Source organism: Copadichromis virginalis, linkage group LG22 (genome assembly GCF_057382275.1).
Source record: "Copadichromis virginalis isolate Kocher_CV1m ecotype Utaka linkage group LG22, C_Virginalis_male_GT1.1, whole genome shotgun sequence".
Lineage (NCBI taxonomy): Eukaryota > Metazoa > Chordata > Actinopteri > Cichliformes > Cichlidae > Copadichromis > Copadichromis virginalis.
Genome location: NC_140638.1, coordinates 18,716,733 through 18,738,618, shown reverse-complemented (window position 1 = coordinate 18,738,618; position 21,886 = coordinate 18,716,733). Strand labels below are relative to the sequence as shown.

General features: G+C 40.2%; 2 protein-coding genes across 5 annotated transcripts; both read left to right on the top strand.

Moving 5' to 3' along the window:
* The first annotated feature begins 495 nt into the window (after positions 1-495).
* On the top strand, positions 496-8,730 carry LOC146683200 (regulation of nuclear pre-mRNA domain-containing protein 1A-like). Of its 2 annotated transcripts, none has more exons than XM_085446393.1 (7): positions 496-908; positions 3,035-3,164; positions 3,665-3,771; positions 4,051-4,145; positions 4,340-4,466; positions 5,855-6,030; positions 7,685-8,730. In XM_085446393.1, the coding sequence occupies exons 1-7, from the start codon at positions 758-760 to the stop codon at positions 7,781-7,783; spliced, it is 885 nt and encodes a 294-aa protein (XP_085302519.1). In that variant the 5' UTR covers positions 496-757; the 3' UTR covers positions 7,784-8,730. The 2 variants fall into 2 exon arrangements, with proteins under 2 accessions (XP_085302519.1, XP_085302520.1); XM_085446394.1 differs by lacking the exon at positions 7,685-8,730 and adding an exon at positions 6,372-6,609.
* A 40-nt stretch (positions 8,731-8,770) lies between these two features.
* On the top strand, positions 8,771-21,233 carry LOC146683199 (uncharacterized). 3 transcript variants are annotated; one of them, XM_085445790.1, is made up of 13 exons: positions 8,771-9,117; positions 10,460-10,528; positions 12,865-12,889; positions 17,269-17,352; positions 17,457-17,596; positions 17,702-17,821; positions 17,935-17,980; positions 18,059-18,974; positions 19,080-19,188; positions 19,273-19,338; positions 19,446-19,547; positions 19,651-19,882; positions 20,784-21,233. In XM_085445790.1, the coding sequence occupies exons 1-13, from the start codon at positions 9,058-9,060 to the stop codon at positions 21,020-21,022; spliced, it is 2,208 nt and encodes a 735-aa protein (XP_085301916.1). In that variant the 5' UTR covers positions 8,771-9,057; the 3' UTR covers positions 21,023-21,233. The 3 variants fall into 3 exon arrangements, with proteins under 3 accessions (XP_085301916.1, XP_085301915.1, XP_085301914.1); XM_085445789.1 differs by having other exon boundaries at positions 17,254-17,352; positions 19,654-19,882; XM_085445788.1 differs by having other exon boundaries at positions 17,254-17,352.
* Positions 21,234-21,886: the final 653 nt, after the last annotated feature.

Genomic DNA, 21,886 nt, shown 5'->3' with positions numbered 1-21,886 from the left:
GGTTCTACCCGTGAATGACGTCACATTTTCAATCTCTATATAATATGCATGTTAGATTTTATATTTGGGGTAAAATATCAAGTCTTTTCAAGTAAACCGGTTCAAGTCCAATTCAAGTCCCAAGTCATTGGTGTAAAAGTCCAAGTCAAGTCACAAGTCTTAGAACATTTTTTCAAGTCAAGTCTAAAGTCATAAAATTAATGACTCGAGTCTGACTCGAGTCCAAGTCATGTGACTCGAGTCCACACCTCTGCTGGATAGTAAAGAAATTTGTGGAATTACATGTTTCTGATGTCCAATATATTAACAATAGAGATTGATATTTAAATTAGCATTTCAGAAAAATGAATTACTATCTAATGGTAGATGAATATTGCAGATTTTTTGTATTTAACTTCAGATTTTAAGCATATTAACGTTGGTTAGCGTAATAACCAATGCGACCCGCACTCCAGTCCGGAAGGTGGCGCTAAGGTAACCAAAAGTTTTATCCCCAGCTGCCATTAAGATAAGGAGGAAGAAGCAGTCCCAAGCACAGGCAACCGAGCAGTCACAGAGAGGACGGAGATAGCTAGTCAGTATTACCAGCCATCCTTTTGTGTAGCAGAGTCAGGTTGCGACATTTAGTTTGGATGGCTGAAACTCCTGCAAAGACCCTGTGACCGGCTAGCGTGCTGTAGTCCACACATTTGGGAGAAACCTTACAGCAGCCTCTCCCAGCGTCTAGCCTCGCACTCCCTCCCCTAATCTCGCCGAGATGTCAGCTTTCTCCGAGGCGGCTTTAGAGAAGAAACTGTCCGAGCTTAGCAACTCTCAGCAAAGTGTACAGACACTGTCGCTGTGGCTCATCCACCACAGAAAACACTCGAAGACCATTGTCAACGTTTGGTTCAACGAACTGAAAAAAGGTAAGGCTGGTGAGAGCCGAGGAGTTCCTCCAAACAAACACAGCGAGCATGCTTCAGAGAGTGAGTAACATGTAGCTGCAGGCTAGCTCTGGCTAAAACTGCCAGACCAAACTGCTGTTAAAGTTAAAACACAGAGTCCCTGTTAGCACGGTGGCTGCTAAAGGCTGGCAACTTTCGGTCACTAGCCAAAGGTTTTCACTGCTTTGTCTAAGTAGCATTGTCGAAAAGTGGCGACAACGTGTGTTCCCTTAAATGTGTTTGTGTTAGAAAATCTCCATAATCTCCCATCTTTGCTTATAGTAAGTCTCGATCAGTTAAAGCTGCACTAAATTAAACTTTATAACACCTGAGGGAATAGCTTTAAATTAAACCCACATCAACAGTTACAATGAGCTTTACTATAAAGCATAAAGGAAGCCACTTATGCTCATTTCTTTTCTCTGCTACAGTAGCTTTGCGTGATTAACTCATCAAAATAATCCTATACTAACCCTTGATAAATCACCGCAATTCATACACAGTATAGCTTTGCTTTAAGCCAGCTTTCTTCTGATAGGCTACTCCGCACAAACAAAAGGTTTGACTAGCACGTGGGTGGAGATTGTGCTCACAGCCAGAGCCGTTTGCTTGAGATGACCACATACAAGACGCACTCACTCTCCTCTAATCATCAATGCACCACCTAATAAAAGTGAAATGCCCTAAATAATAATATTTTTAAAAAATGCATAGTTGCAGTGGTGCATATATTATATAAGGAGAAGCATAAGTAAATGTGTCGATGTTAAACGAACCACATGACATTGTTTTAATTAAACATATGTAACAGTTTTAAGAGTAAGTGCATATTTATTCTTTAATTGCATTGCTTTTTTTGGCTCATTTAGCTGTGTCAATCATTTCACTGGAGAAAGACTATTGAACATTGTTGTGTGATAAAATATAAGCAATGACTGGTGGATCTAACTTTTTTCTGATTTTCATAGTATCTGATGACTGTCAATGATTTTTTTTTTTTTTTTTTTTATAAGAAAATGTTCACAAAGTTTATTAAGTAGACGGTACATAATGGAGTTGTTGAATTTATTCAGTGAGTTGGGTTGTAGGGACATCAGGCATTACTGTAATTGTAGCTAATAATGGTGCATTTTTCCTCGGGGTGCTAGTCAACAACCTAATGATACCTCTTGTGGGTGAGGTATTTTGGGTGGTGACTGAGACCAGTGTTAATGGCAAGTGGGGATAGAAATGGCTCTCCACGGAGCTTTACACTCACCTCAGTGTCGACTGTGTCTCGTCCAACAACAACAAAGGCTTGTGCATCAGTTAGTTTATCATAAAAACAACAAACCGAGAAGGGGTGTAAGTATCCTTCACTGGAACTCAATCGGGCACTCGGCTTCTCCAGAACAAAGTCAGGCAAGAGCCAGTGCTCTATTGTTAAAAATAGTAAGAAGAATCAGCTTTTGTTTTTGATCTCTTTGATGCCTTCAAAATCCTGGGGCATACAAATCTGAACATGCATTTTTGTCAGATTGCTTCTTCATATCGTGCACTAAACTTGTGAAATAATATCCACAGATTAAATCTTTTTTTTTTTTTTTTAATTATTCTTTCTGCAGGGCCACCTTGTTCTGCATCATGCAGCTGATGTGACTGCACAGTTCGCCTGTGCATCTGGTGCATTGCTCATATTAAATTAGCAAAGGTCATAGCCTTGCTTATAGTGAAGCATAACGAGTATCTTGAATTTTTTAAACGTGGCTTTGCATATTAAAGATAAGATGACCTTTATTAGTCCCACATGTGGGAAATTTGTTTTGTTACAGCAGAAAGTGGACAGTGCAAAGTTATATAGCAAAAATTAGAGAACACTGGAATAGAATAAGAATAAGATGCTGTACACAACTGTATAGAATAAAATACTATATACAATAATAAAAAACTGTTGAAGATTTAAATCGGCTCTATTTCATTTTTTGTATGTCATGACTTTTGTTTTTTGTTTTTAGTTCTTTAGTGGTTAAAATGCGCTTGCCCATTAATAGGCATTGTTGTGTTGTACCTTTTTGTAAATCATAATCAGATAGTATGTGTGTTTCTTTGTTTTTTTCAAACATGTGCAGCTCAGGTATCGCGCAAGCTGACCTTCCTGTATTTGGCCAATGACGTCATCCAAAACAGCAAGAGGAAAGGACCAGAGTTCACCCAGGACTTTGCTCCAGTCATCGTTGATGCATTCAAACATGTGTACAGGTCAGTTTTTATTGGACAAAGGCATGGATGGTTGTCCTGATGTCAACTTTCTCATTTTGTCATCATTTTGGATTTTAAATGTATGAAATTTAAGTAACATTTTAGAACTGGTTGAGGGTGGCAGCCATAAGTAGGCTTGATGAGAAGACGTGTATAAACACACACATACTGTATGTTCTAGGGATGCACACACTGATGTATTATGAGCTGATTACAATGTTTAAAATGACATTTTGGCCATCAGCTGTCCATCTTTGAACTTATTTCCATTAAAGAAAATGTGACAGAAGTGGCCAGTTGGCCTGTGGCGGTAAATGAGGTGCATCCCTAATATTTTCCCATTTAAAGAATTTCTATCCAAGAACTGATTTTTTTTTTTTTTTTTTTTTTTTTTTTTTTTTTTAATTCAATTTTGTCCAGTCCTGACTTCAGGTTTGCAAAGCTGTTTAAAGCGTGTGTTCTTTCTTTCTTTCTTTTCTTTCCTGTGTGTTCCCGTGCAGAGATGGTGAGGAGGGCTGTAAGAAACAGCTGGGTCGGGTTTTATCCATCTGGCAGGAGAGAGCCGTGTATGAGAATAACCTGCTCGATCAGCTCTCGCAAGTCCTGTGTAAGTTCAACGAGCCAAAACCTGTACCAGCTTGTCAGTAGTGCTTACCATTCAATTATAGCAAGTGTGCTGTGTGCCTAGAGGTTTAAACTTGATAAGCATAGTTATATTATTTACTTGCACTATTTTGCAAATGTTTGCTTTATTTCTAAACATGCAGCTAATCAGGCTTGTGGCTTTAAAGTGGCTAAAGATGTAGTATAATACATAAAACGCACACCTTCAAACTGGACTTTTGACTTGTTATGTTTTGCTTTTCTTGCTTTTTATAAATCTTAGATGGAGAAAAGAAGACAAAGAAGAGGTCATATGAGGAGATCCAGCCAGATGATGAAGGCTTTGCCTCCCAGAGCTCTCCAACCGAGCCCCCACAGGTGCTGTCCTTGTTATACAGAGCAGTTATAAATACAGAGTGCTAATCATATAACACTTTGATCCACACACATGCTAGTTAATGATTTACAGCTGTCTGTGTTTTCATGTTTGCCTTTGTGTCTCCTCCTGAGTGTAAATACCTTCTTCTGCTCCCCCCTCACCTCTTGCCTTTATCATGCTCGCTATACCTCAGACGGCAGAGTTAATCCGAGCTCTGCAGGAGCTGGAGAACGCTGCTTCTGGCGACTTAGTGCTGCGTCAGCGCATCTCCTCCCTTCCTGCTGAGGTGCAGGACACGTCACTGCTTCACAGGATCACAGGTAAGGAAGCTCTGCGCACTTTATACCAAACTTTAGACAGAACATGTGTTGTTTAGACTGAGAAAATGTTGTTGAACCACTCTGATATACTGCACATTACAGAAAACACTTAACATCTAGATTCCTGTGAAAAATTAAGTATACTCTTAGTGCTTCCACAGGAATTAACTGATCATTAGCAAGCGTGAGGACCTCTATAAAAGGAAAGGAGGAAAAACATCAACAATGATCTTAGAACAGTTGTTCTAAGCAAATGTTCCTGGCCAGCAATCTGGGAATTAAGGCCATTTCCTGTTTGAAGTTGTCATGCCCTTTTTCTGCTGGGAGACAATCTAGCAGTTCTCACTATTTTATTATCAGGCAGTTAAAGATTTGGCTTGCTTAGTTAGCTGTGCACTCTAACTGTCCACCAACTAAAGCCTGTCTAAAATCGGATCATGCAAGAGGATGATGATTTCAAACACTGCAGCAAATTTTAAAACGGAGAGGCTGAATAAGATTCAAGGTGTTGCAGTCCAGTCCAGACATGAACCTGACTGAACTGCTGCGGTGGGACCCTCAGAGAGCTGTGTATAAACAATTGCCTCAAGTCTTAATGAACTAAAACAACAACGTAAAGACGATTGGGCCAATATACCTCCAGACAAAATGAGAGATTGATAAAGTCTTAAAAGAAATGATTACTTTACTCTTTTCCCATTGAAAGCCTCTTAGGAGTAAGCTTTGAGGCTCTTTTCTGAACTGAGTGGTTTGGTTTCTTTCATACTTCAGACCAACTTGCACAACAAAATGACCGGGTGTGCATCAGAAGTAGTGATTGTGGACTCTGTCCGTTGGAATAACCTGAAAACTATTCTAATGTTAATCAAAACCGCATCTTTGTTGATATAAACTTTTGAATCATGGGGTGTATTTAGTTTTGTCACGACTGTATTTCAGAGGAAATAAGGTGTGCACAAACAAGGGAGAGTCGAGACAAAAACATGGGATATGCAGTCGCCTGGACGTCCTTGTTGGGCCAAACAAACACTCACTTCTGCAGCTGACGTTCTTTCGCTCTGAAGGATACCTGCAGGCTTATTTATGGGAGAGAGGGGATGGCTCTGAAAGATATTGACCTTATGACAAAGAGAGATCATTTACATGAATGTGTAGCACACAGCACTCACTACAGATTTGATTACATGACACATGATTGTTTGTGTGTTTGAGTCTCCCTCGTATCTGTCTGACAATGCCCTTGCCTTTACCTCAGCAGAAAGAAATTGAAGGTTTGATTTGGCACTGATTATACAGATGCTGTTTACATTGTTTCAGGATTGATGCATAACTGAGTGACGTGCATTTAGGCTTTGTTCTCTGCTCTCTCTGTGCTTTCTGTGCTTTAGATAAAGAATCAGGAGAGCGACTTTCCCGGCTGGTGGAGGAGGCCTGCATGCTGCTAGCAGACTACAGCGGCCGCTTGGCGGCAGAGATTGACGACAGGAGGCAGCTCACGCGTACACTAACTGTCTTCCTGCAGAGCCAGAAGGACGGCCTGGCCCAGAATGAGCAGAAACTTGAAGTGCGTGAATAAGTTTTTCTCTGTTATATGTCTGTGTGCGTCCTGTCTGCCTCACCTCTCCTTGGTGTTCATCTTTTTGTGCTGTGTGGACAAATTACGTTTGAGCACAAATTTCTATAAGTATTTTTACAAGTTTCTCAGCATGCTGCACGCTTTCTGTCATGCTTTTTTTTTAATTTTTTTTTTTATAAAGCTACCCTGCATGTTTTTAGTGTTAGCCCTGCTGATGTGCAAACTGAGGGGAAGCCTCTCGATTAGATACAGACTTAATGTCTAAGTTATCTTTTCCCTCGTCACTGGCTTTCTCTTTGAGCCTTTTTCTTTCTGCTCACTTCACTCAGTGTGTCCTGCCTATGAGGTAAGTAGTAATCAAAATGAACCCGTTAGAGCTTTAAAAATGTAACCACTGAGTTTTCTTGTTTGCTCAAAGCTGTGCTTTTCACGTTGACGGTAATTGTTCAGATCTTATCTACAGGGCACCACAAGGATCCCACGTCTCATCTTTGTATCGTCACTCAGTCAATACCTTTTGTTTTAAAAAAAGAAAAGAAAAAGTCTGAAAATAAAAAGTGAAAATGATTTTGTGAGTCCTTTTTTTGTGCTCGAACACCTACAGTTTACCCTCTTATTCAGGTTTGAAGGTGGTTTATGAAACGTACTTTTGGTTGTGGAGTTGACAGTAAATGGCAGTTATATACTTTAGGATTTTCTGATTAGTGGGAGATGTAGATCAGATATTTATCATAATCATTGTCATGATTAATAAACATAAATTAATGAGATTCAAATTTGATTAAAATCTTGTTCATTTATCTTTCTTGGTACTTTTGCTTTATGCTTTCTGAAGAGAGTTGTCATTTGCAACACGATGGGACACAAAGAGAACATAGTTTGTTTTTTTTTTCTTTTCCTCTCCCCTTCCCTCATTTGGACATTTCTGTTATCTATGCTGGAAAAGTACTGATGACCTACACACACTGCATGCATTGGCTGGCAGATATAGTCACTGAACACATTTGAGAAACATGGCACAGAAAGTAAAATGTGACAAGATTAAGGTGGGAAAAAACATCAAATACATGGATCAGGTGAAATCATTTTGTCCACATGCAGTCCTGTTTTCAGTACCTTACACTGTACTTTGCATGCAGTTTGTGTGGCCAGTCTTTTATTAGGGGAAAAAAAAAAAGCTGTTGCAAAGGTAAATGTTTTTTGGTGCCCTTTAGTGTGGCTCATTACAGTGGAGGTTGATCTAAGTCGAGCAAAGTCATTCATAAACATGGAGAGAAAGAGCGTGGCGTTTTTGCTGAATGATTTGGGTGTTTGGATAAAACTAAAACACCCTGACACACTGTTTAGTGGTGGCCACTAATTAAAATACATGAAACATGTTTATTGGAAATCCTTGAATTTAAATCTGAACTTTAACTGGAGCTTTAAGCTGCTCTTGGTCTGTAATCCATGAAGCGCACATTCAACACTTCAGTTTCTTATATTACATTATAATTTAAAATTACAATATGTGTGTGTATTTATCTCATGTAATACTGCTACTGAGACTAGGGGGAAAAAAACCCAACACCATAAATCGGTGTGATTCAGACTGCAGGATCTTTGGCGTCTGATGGCTGTCTGTCATTGTGGACTTTTTCAGGAATACAAACGCAAACTGGCGAGGGTCACCCAGGTTCGAAAGGAGCTGCGATCACGTCTGAACAATCTCCCAGAAGGACACTACAACTCTTCGAACTGACTTCACCTCCCGTGCTACTGACGCATCTGATCAGACGCCTGTTTAATATTTGATCTGTGACCTTGCCATAGTCCTCTGTTCCTGACTTTGGGGTGTATCTTTGTCTCTGTGCAGTAATCTGTGGTTCTCATTCTGTCTACAGCCAATTATTTATCCACGTGGGTTTATGAACATAAACATCTTATTATCATTTAGAAGATTTAAAATCATCCCGACACAGGCCTGTTGTGCTTTGGCCCCAGCTGCCTAACTTTCCAGCTTTCCAGTTGTATGGATGAATCTGGTGTGATATTTTTTTATTTATACTGATTAAGATAATGCATCAGAGTACATTGCTCTAGTGTGATCATTCATTTTAATTTGCTGTATTCTGCTGGCATTACGTTCCCTTTAACTGTCTTAAGTTAAGGGTTATAGATCCTTGTTTGTAATAATAGCCTCAAATGTCTGAAACTGAGTAGGAAGCCATGTTCCTTAAAGCAAACCCAAGTGTGTATTTATGATTTACTGTTTGTGAAAGGGGAATGTAAATCATTGGTCAGTGTACATATTGTAGTTTGCATGTAAATATGGAGTTGTGCCTGCTCCTTGTCATAAGTGCTTTTGGTTTGTAATTGTGTCAACCATGGTGAAGAAAATGTTGCTCATTCAAATTAATGAGCTATGTCAGATATCCACAGTACGGAAAGGGTGAGATAATGGGTTTTGTTGTCTTGTTTACTGTATCGCTCCATAGTTTTATCTTGGAAGTCTCCTGAATGCTGTGCAGATGCCTCACACAGCTTGAGAAGTGCCCCGGTTTCCAAAGTCAGACTTAAAAGGAAAAAAACAAGCTGTTTTTGTAAATATGAAGCAAATGCTTAGAACCAAATAAACAAAGTGCACAAATGTTTTATCGTCTTATCTGCAGTATGTGCTATTGAGTGCAATTAAATATGTGAACACCAGGGGGAGTTCCTTTTTTACGCCTCTGTGGCGACAGCCTCGGTCACGTGGGTTTCTTAGAGCGAGCGTCCGCCCATCAACCAGGAAGACGAAGCTATTTTTCCCCTGGTTTCTTAATAATACAATAGCTGTGTAAACATTTGTTGGATATGATACAAAGTATTTAATATAGAAAACAAAAGAAACAAAACACGCCAATTCGCTAGTGTTACAACAATAACGCTTGCTGATCACAACAGTTAACTAGCTTGGTTCAGGCGATTTAGCTAGTAAACAGTCGCTAAGCAGGTAGCTTTACCTCTAGAGGGTACGGCCACTGATTAAAGTTCATGATGGATAACTTCGAAACGCCATATGAGGAGGAGGATATCGCGTTTATTGAATGCGAGGTAAGCATGCTAACGTTAGCTGAGAGACGTAATAATTTGGCGAAAGCGAGGTTCCCGGGAAAAAGGAAGCGTGCCGCGAGCAAAGCTAACGTTTTTAGCTAGCCTCTGGAGGTATATGACATCGGACGTGAATTAGTCCTGCTCTTTTTGACCTGTTCGGGTCAAATTCCATCAATTTTTACGTTTGACTGCAGTGATTCAGCATGTGATTCTTTTAGCTTGAAAATGTCATGACTTTTCATGAAGTGAGGCAAAAGTAAAATTAAAATTTGAATGGATCTGGGTCGCGTATTTACTCAGAAGGATTCTGGATCCATCACTGTGGGGAAAATCAAAGAAACGTTGATTTTAGGCAACCCTGAAACTAAAACTGTACATACCAAGTTGTGCGTATTTTTTACGGGACAAAGGTGGCAGAGGAACCTTCGTTAAGTCACGAAAATTGCCTTTGTTGTAGAGGTGGGCGAATCGATCCAAATATCTGTAGTATCGATAACAACGCTGGTATTGATATACCAGATACTAGTGCGCTATTTGTTTCTCTTCTAAGTTCAGTAAGTAGCCAAATGAATCTTGTAAAATCATGAACACATGCACTATGAAAAATGTCTGAACCTTTTTGTGTTAACCATCAAATCTGTTTTATTTATAGCCAATAGCACATTTAAACAGAAGTTAACTCAAAGTGCTTTTAAGACAGACACATTTACATTGCAGGTCTCCAAAAATCCCAGTTGTACACGAAAAGCTAAAATGTGTCCCACACATGCTAAGTACCTGCTCTAAGTATTTAATAAATTTGTTTTGATATATGGTAGTCATAAGGATTTTTATATGATCCAGAATGAAGAGTTGAGTGTTTTAATGGTTGTAACATTCTTTCCATCTCATTATAATATCTTTTAAACATTACAGGTGCTACATTTTCACCTTAAGTAAAATAGGTCATCATATTTTGTGATATCTCATGTTTTTCTCCAAATATAAGTGTTGTAAAATCTAAAAAACACTCACCCTGTTCTCTGAGACATCAATTAAGGACTATTCATCATTTTATTAATGTCAGATAGACTATTTATACTTTATAAAGATATATGTATATTAGAATTTGTTTTATACACTTGATGTGAAGGAATTCTTGGCCCAGTTCAATTTTGACACAGACTATAGTATGAAAGCATATAAAATGAACAGTATTCAAGGGTTAAAAGTGGTCATATAGTTTAGAGTTAAGTTACCTTTTGTAACTAAAATACAGAATAAGGCTTAATTTAGTGTGTCTATTTGTGTCTGTCAGCTTATTGTTATTAATTCATCTGTTTTTTGCTCTTTCTCAATCAAGATCTGTGAAAAATCCTTAAGGGGTGATACCCTGTACAAGATACACCTGACCACCCCAGGACATATAAAGGTACTCAAGAAATCTACTTGTGTAGAAAGCTAAACATTAATAGTAATGCAGTCATTTAAAATGTATTCAAAAGTGATGTCATCATCGTTTTTGCATTATTCCATGTACTTTCTCTTTAGTCTCAGATTTCCACAGGTACCAGACGTCTGTGAGAAACAAGTTTTCCAAGCTGCTCACATCTTTTAATTTTTTTTTTTGTTTGAAGCCCACCTACAGTTTTCCCCTCCTGGTTTAATTCCTGGTTTTGCATCTGACAGCTCTTCTTATTTCAGTCTTGACAGTCGAACACATTGTTTCTTCTGAAGATTTAAAAAAAAAAATCATGTTACAGTAAGTACAAGAGTAGTGACAACAAAAGTTGACATGGGTTGCCTCTCTTCAGCCGTTGCCGTCAAGGGTTCAGTGAGTTTTGAGCTACAGAATCAACCAGGAAAGCTGGATGCTTTCCACCTTTGTGTTTGACTGCTATGAAGAAGCTGGATTGGCCATTTCAGAAGAGTACTGTGTCTCTCGCCATTGCAGTAAGTTTGTGCAAGGATGACAGGGTAATATTTAGTTCGATGATGTATAACAGAGTGTGAAAGCCTGCCTGGCTGTGTATTTCACACAGCATTCTTCTTCTCCTTCAGTCTGGGAAACAACTACAATTACTCTTGGAGCGAGCAACTGACAACCTGAAAATGAAAGTTCTGAAGGAGTCTTGAAAAAGGCAGGCTTGGTTGGTTCTTTGGGTGAAGGGGTTTAAGGATTTCTGCAAAGAAAAGCCAGACATTTCTTCTCAACACTTTGCTCACCTCCCCAGATGCAGATGTTCTACTAAAACCAGGCCCCTACCACCATCTGCCTTTTTTAGTGGCCCCTTCACATCAATGCATCCTGAACTTTGCGCCAATAATGGACAGTTGTGTTTGTTTTAAAGGAGGAAAACAAACTTGTTTTTCTTTTTAATAGTGGCCACAGACTATGCTGACACAGTGGAGTTTCACAAAGGAAATGGTCTTGAACCATGTCATGTATGATGTGTCAGCTTCATAAGTCTTTGAACGTCTTCCTGTTAATGCCCAAGAAAATTTCAGGAACTTGTCTGCTGTGCCTTTGAGCCAGGTTCGGGTCTGTTCCACTAGGTAAAGTCATGTGAGCTTTCTTGGTTGTTCTTGTTCATTATGTTGGGAAGTGTGCCTTCCAAGACACACGTGCTGATTTAACAAGTGACTTGTTGTACAGTCAAGCCTGGAAGACAAACTGAATTAAAAAATACAAAACAAAAACAGTGCACTGTGGAGCCATGGCAACATTTCTTCAGCTTCTTACTTTCTCTTCTTTTGTTGATAGTCGAGAGACAGGAAAGCGGGGAGAGAGCGAGATAGGGGAAGACATGCAGCAAAGGGCCGCGGGTGGGACTCAAACCCGGGCCTACTGCTCTCTGGCCATATGGCATATGGTCACCTGCTCATCTCGCTGAACTAAACTGGTGCCCTTCTCTTCCTGTCTTTACACTAGAGGAAGTCAGCCACTGTTTGGTTATTTGGGTAGCTATGTTTTGGCAGACCTTATTGCCAAGTGCAGAATCTGTGTAGCACATAAGCAGAAGTTGCTTGAACTGAGTTCCTGTCTTTTGGCTGTCTTCTAACCACTATGGCAAATCAGCTGCTAATTCTTGGATGGTGCTGGTTTGGCGTTCCGCTGAGGCGCAGACCTACTTAAAACTGGTTTTATTTTCTATGAGCCAGAAAAATGTATACGTAGGTATACATTTATACTTTCCTAGCAGCGCTGCCACCACCAACAACGACGACGACAACAAGTGCAAGGAGGCTACTCTGCAGACCTCTACAGCTTCAGTTTGACATCCGTACTGAAGCTTTTTGTAATGGTAAAGTTTTATTTGGACCTTGGTTTAGCCCCAGCAGTGTGCTGGCGCATTTCATTCCTATAAACAGTTCCTAGAAGGATCCCTCCAGATGTTTCAATAGAACTTTTGGTCATCCTGAAGAAAGCTACATCCTGCTTCTTTGCATTAATATATTCACATGCAGATATAACTCCCACCTCCCGCGGTGGGGGTTTAATTTATACAGTTGTGTGAAAAGTGACTGGAGTACAAACTCTTTAGTCCTTAACTGCTTTATCTCTTTATGATCTAACGCACACTAAGAAGACAGGTGTGGACAGGCACCTTTACTGCACCTCATTTGAGCTGTGGTTTTGGTTTTAATATGCGTTTGATTCCATAAAATAACTCCTTTTCTGTTTGTAGCAGAGGTGAACTACATCCAGTGTTGTTTATCCAGCACTGATTGACTTTATTTTTATTGTTCTCCTTTCGTTCCTGGCAGAAAGAGAGTGGCTTAGTAACTTCTGGTAAGTAGAATTCATCTTCCCTCTTTTATTATTTTTTTATTTTTTCATTCCTTCCCTGGCCATGTGTCTGTTCTGATGGGTAATTCAATGTACATGTGAATAGTGCCCATTCCGGTTTGAATGGGCAGCAGTTTTGTTTAGAAGTAAATGTATAAAGATACCCAGAAGTCAACGTGTAAGGACAAATAGTTTGTCCAGATTTTGTTTTTTCTTTGGTGGTTTGGCTTAGGCTCCTTAGATGCATCTCAGGTTATATCTGGACCACTGACACAAAGCCCCAAACTTAACATCAGTGATCAAATCGGTTAACATCGGCTGCAAGTCAGGACTTGTTTTTGAACATCAGTGTGTGTTCTCACTGATGATGTTGTGGCTTTTTTGTCTGCCAGTGTGTGTTCAGCCATTTTGTTTTCTTAATTTGGGTATGGAGAGTTAGAAATTTGAAGTTTATTTAAGAGATTTATACTTTTCATTTAGCACAGTGCAGTGATTTCATGTTTATTTTTGAAAATGAAATGGAAGTCTGTATGAGGAACTGGATTCACATCGACTCAGCTTTCTGCTCCAACAAATGTGGACTTTAAAATGGTCACATGGCTTCGATGTTTCCAAGTTGATATTCAGATAAGTTTTTCATTATGGCGTTGGGCCAGACCATCTTCAGAGCACCTTGATATTTGGTCCTATAGGACTGCAAGAACGTTTTCTTAGGTTTGCTGACTGTTGGACGTAGTACCCCCATTTTTCTGCATCCACACTCCTGGAACTCTGAATCATCACAGTTCTTCACAGGGTTTTTAGGGTAGGTACTTTCCCAGCAGGGAAAGAGAAACTTTGAGTGATGAAGGTGTACACATATGCTCCAGATATAAGTGTGCACTGGTCAAACAAAGGAATGCAGCACCAGAAGAGTGAACATTGTATTGAAACGAATCCTCTCATGGCATCTGTCACGCAATGAAGAAATGCAAACAGAAAGTGAAGAACATGAAACACAATTATAGGAAAACGTAAGATGTCAACAGGGGTGACGTGTCAGGAAAGCTACTACATGACTTCAGAGTTCCTATTAATGATGTGAGTGCAAATGGGAAACAAGGCTCAGAAGGTATGTAATCACCTCAGTGGGTAAACACAGTCTCCAAGAAGTGAAGTGGATATTAATTCAACAAGTGTCTGGATTTCAACTGGGGGATTTAATACATTTCTTCCAAAAGATACTCCATCTTTTGGTTTTGGTGGTGGTGAAAAGTGCAGTCTAATGTGGGAATTACAGTACTATGTTTGTGTAGGTATTTGCCCACGCAGAGGCAACCTATGCAAATGCGCTTGTGTGCGGTTCTCCAAAGCCCCAACAGCACATAGCTCAATGTGGACGATGCAAGTCCAGTGCTGACTGGTTGAAAAGTTGCCTGGAATAGGAAAGGGACCGACAGCAGAAGTCTAACATGAACGGGAGAAAAAAAAGCCTCTCCGCGGGTGCCTGAAGGACCAACCAACAGCAGCCCAAGCAAGCCTGGGCACTGGTTGTTACTGTCAGCCCCCTGCTGACAGTAAACAGCTACACCATGTAACAATGGTCTGCAGAGCTGGTGGTAAACTCTGCAAACTACCAACTTGAAAGCCGTAAGTAGAAGATTACACTCGGACAGCTGAAGACGCTACGGAGAAGAAGTCTTGGCATACTTTTTCCACTTCTACCTGGTGGACTCATCTCTGTAGATGGGTCCACAGGGTCACAGAAAACTTGCAGCGATGTGGATGTATGTCAGAGCATCGCTCTAACCATCTAATGATCAAATTTCCATCACGTGGACCCAGTTTGAAACCTTCCATAGTTGGAATGGTGAAAATGATTACACCTGTGTAAAAAGCTACTTTCAGCTGCTCTTTTATTCACCAGGAGTCGCCACAGTGGGTAGATGATTTGGCAGGTTTTTTTTTAAACTCTGGATATCCTTCCCGAGGCAAGCCAAACGGGATGTTTGTCCCCTTCTTGAGTTTAAACTGGATATTTCGCTGTTAGAACCACTGCAATATGGAGCTATTGTTACACCTATGTAACAATTTCCCCCAAACTCTTCCATAGGTGAACCCATAAAACTCCTTTAATGACCCAAAAGGATTTGAATTGACTGATTGGTTGGCTGATTAAAATCAGCAGATATGGGCCTTTCACAGATACATAATACACATATCATTTGAATCTAGTGTTTGACCCAGGGCCTTTCTCTGTGGAGGTCACATGTTCTCCCTGTGTCTGCGGGAGTTCTCTCCGGGTACTCAAGCGTCCTCCCACAGTCCAAAGACATCCAGTTATTGGGGTTAAAGTAATTGGTGATTCTAAATTGCCCATAGGTGTGAATGGTTGTCTGTCTGCCCATGTTAACCCTGTTGCGGATTGATGACCTGTCCAGGGTTTACCTTGCCTCACACTCACACCAAGCCACCTGGGATAGACTCCAGATCCCCCACCACCTTGAATTGGATAAGTGGAAAATTATTTGTTTTTTTTTAAATGAATGGAAGGATGGAAAATAAGTATCAGCATCTGCCCCCAAAATCCCATATTCGGGGAGCTGGGTATGGATGGCAGTGGTGCCATCTTTGATTGTGGCTCCAAAGCCGTGATCCAACATCTTACAGCGAGAGAGGATCAAAGCTGGCTGTTCTAACAGCTTTTCTACCAAAACAGAGGCTGGGGAAATTTTCTGACAGGGTCAGAAGTTTAGGACAGCTCACAGTGAAACGTCAGCCATGACCTGTGTCTACTACCCAGCCAATGGGAATGCAAGAGAGACATCAGCATATGTGGGGGAAAAACTGAATACATGTAAGTGTTACATTCCCTACCACCTGTTTCCAACACAGAGGAAAATGTGTCTTAGCTGTGGCAGCTGCAGTGTGTCTACATCAGTTTACAGGACCCGTGACAAGGTGGACATAGCAAGGAAACAAACAATGAAGATTTTGCAGCGGTACGTTGTTGCCCTTGAGTCAGTAGGTATTATCGTACAGCCTTCATGCATCAAACTTGATGTCCTACCCATGCTTATTAGATCACTGCCGCAGAGCGTGTTGGTGCCTCAAGCGATTAAAGCTCCTGCCACTCGTGCCCCAAGAATGAACCCTGTTTCAAAGCCACTTTGATGTTTTGCACTTGCCATCGTGATTCAAAAACAGAACCAACTGGGCCTGCGTTTGTATACGTGCCGCTGAGCGTGACTGGATGCTATTTACCATGAAGTGCACTTGTAGAAGCATCTGCATTTGTTGGGTTTCTCCGCTCATTTAGTTTTTCTTTTCCTTTCTGGATCTTTGCACTTTTTGCCAAATTTGGTTGCATTAACAGCCTTTTTGTGATTTAATTATGGTGTTACATGATAAGTTGCTGAAATAAATGTGTAGCATTGTCGTATCAAGATCAGAAAAAATACTGTACTGCTCTTAAACCACACATGGCTACTAAAATGCAGCTTTTCCAGTGTTGCTCTTCAAGCAACAGCTGCAGCTTGTTGGAAATCTTCACAACTTCTAAAAATGTCAGTCAAACAAGCTGTTTGCACAAAATTAGATGGCACTGGCCAGCCTGTGTCTGTATGACTCCCTCAAAATCCACTCTGACTAAATTTAGCAACTATACATATGTATTCAGTTATTCTAGTGGCAGGACATCTGTGGGTGCACTAATACTCCACACTCAGATGACGAAAGGATAAGTAAACATCTCTGCAGATCTGTCCAGAGTTTGGTGTAATGTCTTTTATAAAGGAACATGTTGTACAAGTATGCACTTCAATAACTTTGTTTTATTTATGCCTTTTGCACAAGTAAATTAAACATTTACACCATTATTGGGATATTTTTAATACAATAATATTGGGATATTGTAAAAAAACAAAAAAAACAACAACATTTCTTAGTTGGTAATATAGGTACCATTAGAGTTCAGATGTTTTTTGCCATTAAATCCATTATGCCACACAAGGTACATGTTTCAGAAAATCATGGAAACATTTTTTTTTCCTTGTCTGATGACATTCAAAAAGCAACATGAAATAAATAAACTGTCTGGACTAGAAGTTCTACTGGGGCTCATACATTAGATGATAGTTTATCAGAAATCTAAGATAGTTAAGATCTAAGCTGAAGATTTTATACCATTCAGCTGCAGCTACAATACACCAGGCCTTGTCTTATATTGACTTATAATCTTCCCTTACCCCTGTTAACCCTTAATAAAGACTCATCCTCTAATAAGGAGTTTAAATTGAAGCAGTTAGTATTGCTCTTGTCTTATTGTTATACTGTGATGATGACTTTTAAAAACACTGTGTAGTTTTTGTCTTTTTGCTAACTATTAGCATGTGGCTTCCCAGGACGGTCTGTCAGAAGACACGTACCGGAGTTTAAGGATATTATAGAGTACCTGGATTACCTGAATCTGGATGAGCCTATCATTGGTGAATAACTTTGCAGAAAGTTTTAAGCAGATGTTTTTTTTTTTTTTTTTTAAATACCAGATTATTTGATTGTTTTTAACTTTTTGCTTGTTCTTAATTTCCAGGTTTGAACTTTTTGGAAGAGGGGCCTCCTAGTGACCGACAAATAGGCCCCAAATACTTATGTAAGCTCTGTAATCAGTCAGCCGTCCTTGCAGAAATGGTCTGTCATGTGATTGGACGCAAACACAGGCAGAAATATGTGGTAAAGCATTCAGAGCATTACTTAAATACTTCTTTGTTATTCTGTTTTTCTTTATAATAAGATGTTAAAGCAAAGAGAGATCACATTCCCTTTCTGTCTATGTAGGAATTGAAGCGGCCTGACTTGGTGACCTGGGATAGACCCTCTGTACAAACCCTCGGGGGGAAGATTATGCGCGCCAAAGCAGAAATAATAGAGAGACAGGATGGGAGAGGGACTCCAAAGGTATGCCAGATGAATTACCCAGATTACACACCATATTTTTTGTGCTTCTAAAATTCTATACATTTTGTTACATACAGTAAATGTTTATTATTCATGTTTTTTTTTTCCCCCAGTCATTGTTCAAAAAGGGGAACGAGAGTAGATCAAACAGCTCAAGAGGTACCTTGATTGATAGTAAACATGGTTAAAAAGTAAACGTTTGGTTGTATTTTTCTCTAATTATGACTTTATTATTAGCTTCCCAAAGGCCGAGGCAAAACAGGGAGCAGACGAACCCACAAGATTTGCCACCACTCCTACCCGAACTCAAGGACTATCACCGAAGGAAGCATGCCTCAAGTTACCCAAACGCATCTGCATTTCCTCCGAATGACCCTAACATGAACGTAGACAGGCGCAGCCAGCGGGAGAACAGGCTTAGCAATGAGCGCACCAGAGATGAACCGCGAAGGTCGGATTTTAGGGAAGGCCATGCGTACAGAGAAGGCTACATGGACTCTGATTATCGTCATCAGTATGAAGAGGGATATGGTGGCGATTCACAAAGATGTTTGGCACTTGAGCAAGGTGATGCTCCCAAGTATGATTTTAGGGAGGAGCTGCCTGGTGGCCTCGGTCAGTCTGACTATTACCCTGAGGGGGCGCCTCCTTATAGAAGAGCCTATCCAGAAAGAGAGTCTGTTCAGGATTTCCACTCTGAGGATGTCAGGGGTGGGAACGGTCGTTCTGAGTATTCACCCTCCCAGGCCATGTACCCTGAAGTTGATAAACTGCGGTGGTCCCTGGAGAGGGAAGCTGATAGGCATGACGGTATGAACAAAGCAGGTAGACAGGGATCAAGTGAACCAGAAGCCAGGAGGAGGAACTTCTCTGCATCTATGGAGGGGGACCGATCACGTGACAATTTGTTCAATATAATTCAAGATTATCGTCATGAGATGAGAGAGGTACATCAGGATGAGGGAGTTGATAGGAGAGCAGGAGGCCCAGCCTCACAGAGACACATGGATGTTGGCAGAGCCATTTCTAACATCCCAGAGCCATTCAGGCGGTTCCTGAAAGGAGGCGCCGAAGATGATGTTCACGGTAAAAGGAAAAGAAAGAGCCGCTTCTCTGATGCTACTCCAGAGGAAGTGGAAGGGACAAGGGAGATGTAAGTGTAAAAATTGTAGTTGTTTTTTTGTAAGTGTTGTGGGCTTTTTTTTTTTTTTTTTTTTTTTTAAAACCCCAAAAAAACATGTTTGATTGCTGCTTTAAGGTATGGGGATAATTATGGATCTCCAATTCCAAAGTTTGGAGGTGACCCAAGGCCAGGTAGTGCACCAATGAGTGGAGGACAATTTTCAGACATCTACAGAGAACCACAGGTACCGTAGTTTATTTTCACATCACAGTAGAGTAATATCCAGTAAAACAAATCTTTATTTGAGCAAGACCTTTTGCTTTTTTAGGGTCCACATCATCCTGAAATGAACCAAAGAGGAGGCTCTGAGTCGGAGGGCGTCTTTGATATGCTGGTAAGATGATTAATCCTTATTGGCGACTTGCACATGTTTTTGTTATGCAACTATTCACTCAAAGAGTTCTCAGTGTGTTGTTTTTTTTCCCTTTCACATTTTCTTAGAGCAACATTGAAATTGAGAATGCTGAAGAGGCTGACTTCTTGAAAAGTAAACTTTGCAACCTGCTTAAAGAATTCAAAACAAAAAAGATGGAGAAAGCTGTGGTATGTGTCATTCTGCACACCGCCTGTCTTTTTAATATAATATTAGTAGAAGAACACAAAGACTTTGCTTATATTAACAAAACGTATGGTTTTGTCATGGTAGCAGAACAGCCACGGTCGAGAAGGGATCCCCAGAAACTACAGCAACATGGAGCTGGACCCTCGACAGCCGCCGTTCGAAAGGACCATGAGAGATGATTCGCACCACAGACAGCCAGAAGACCTCGACTTCAGAGACTGGAGGCAGCGTGAGCATCTTCCAGAGGAGCGGCACAATGTTTATCCCCCCCCTGCACACGAAGATTCCAGATACTCAAAAAGAGGCCGCTTTGAAGGTATGTGCACAGTGCAGTTTATTTAAGCCCATTAGGGTTCAATAGTCTTTTATAAAAGTTAGACATCGATAAAAATAACACGAGCATAATTTTCTTGAAAGATTTTAGGCAAAAATAAGTACAGCTCAAAATAAAGGCAGACAGTAGATGGCCACTCAATAGTTGCTTCTTTAAAGACTCTTTCATCCATTAGTAGAGCTGCTTATACCAGAAAGGTAGGGCAGATCAGTTTCTATAATACCTGCAAAGTTTTCCCTAATGTTCCAGTCAGCAAGGCTTTCAGTTCATCCACACCAGAGCTTCGACCAGCTGACGTAATTTTCTCCATGGTATCCCTCAGGTGATGTGTGGGATTTGGGTCAGGGCTCTGGGAGGGCCCCTCTATTAGAATATATTCTTCAAGTCAGTTCCACATGAACAGGTGTCTGTAGCAGAATAACCACAGGTATAGTTCATCACATTAACAACAGGCATGGTTCAGGTGTGATAAACAGGAGAGGGAGGGGTATAATCATGCCTTTTGTCTGGAATTGTGCTGTATGTGTTGTTGTATGGGTCGAATGCCAATTTATTGACGTATTAATAAAATAAACTTATGAACTTTGAGGTTTTGATGAAATTTGATGGGATTTTCTTCTTTGAATGTATTTTGAGTTTTGTTGTGGTATCCTTTTAGGATAGTTTAGTTGAATTTATGTATAATGAGGCATAGTTTGCAAAGGTGTCCAAGTTGAGCTTTTGATTTTATGTACTGAATGAATTTGATTGCATCGTTAAATAAGATAATAAACAATAAGTTGTATATTCAGCTTCCCTGTGTCAGAGGAAGTGTGGCTGATTCCACTTTCTTTCATGTAATTCAATTTCATTCCTCTTTTTTTTTTTTTTTTTTTTTTGTCAGAGGAATCTGGAACTCCTCATACAAACCGCTTAGATGAGCCGCCCTTTTATCCTGAAAGGTTTCCAGAATCCCTGCCCTCTCGTGACTACCAGCCTCCTGTTGGAGAGTTTTTCGACTCTCACTCTTCTGCACCTCCCCTCCACATGGATCAAGAATCCAGGATGCCCAGAGGACCCCGGTACTCTAACAACCTGGACAAAATCACCTCCGCCCTCCTGGAACTTGTGGCAAGGAAATAAATGTCATCACTGCAATCTCCTTAATAATCATTTATTGTAATGCAGTGTTTTAAGGTAAAGTTTAGATTTTAAAATGTGATTTGGGTTTAAATTTCTTTCCCTTCATTTTTCTTTCTATTTTTTTGTTGTTGTTTGTGTTGGATATTTGCAAAGACCTTGGTTGATCAAATGTTGACATCTGGTGTAAGAATTAAAACATTTGTCTACTGCAGTTGTAATCATTTCATTTTTTCAAATTTCTTACTGACCAACAACCAGAGAAGTAATACTGTTATTGCCATCGTTGTATTTCATATTTTCAGTGAATTTATTTTGAATTAACTGAATTAATTTGCGATCATTTGAGCTTTGTGGTGCTTTATCATGCTGGCTGCAGCCATTAGAAGATGGGAACACTGGTTATAAAGGGAAGGGCTTTCATATTTATGCCAAATTCTGAACCTACCATCTGAATGTTGCAGCAGAAAGTGAGACTCTGAGGAAAACACTGACTGCTCTACAATCTTCTATTGCCCAATTTTGCTTAGCCTGGGCAAATTGTAGCCTCAGTTTCCTGTTCTTAGCTGACACAAGTGGCACCCAATGTGATCTTCTGCAGCTAAAGCTCATCTACTTCAAGGTTGGACTTATTGTGCATTAAGAAATACGCTGCTGCATAAATTGTGTTTAATGAGTGGTTATTTGAGTGACTGATGCCTTCCTCTAAGCTTGAAACAGTCTGTTCTCTGACCACTGACATCAACAAGGCATTTTCTCTCAGAGAACTCACTGGATATATGGATGAAGCTTGCACACAAGAATTTCACTCACATGTTCTGTACCAGTGTACCTGCACATGTGATGTGACAATAAAAGTGATTTGAT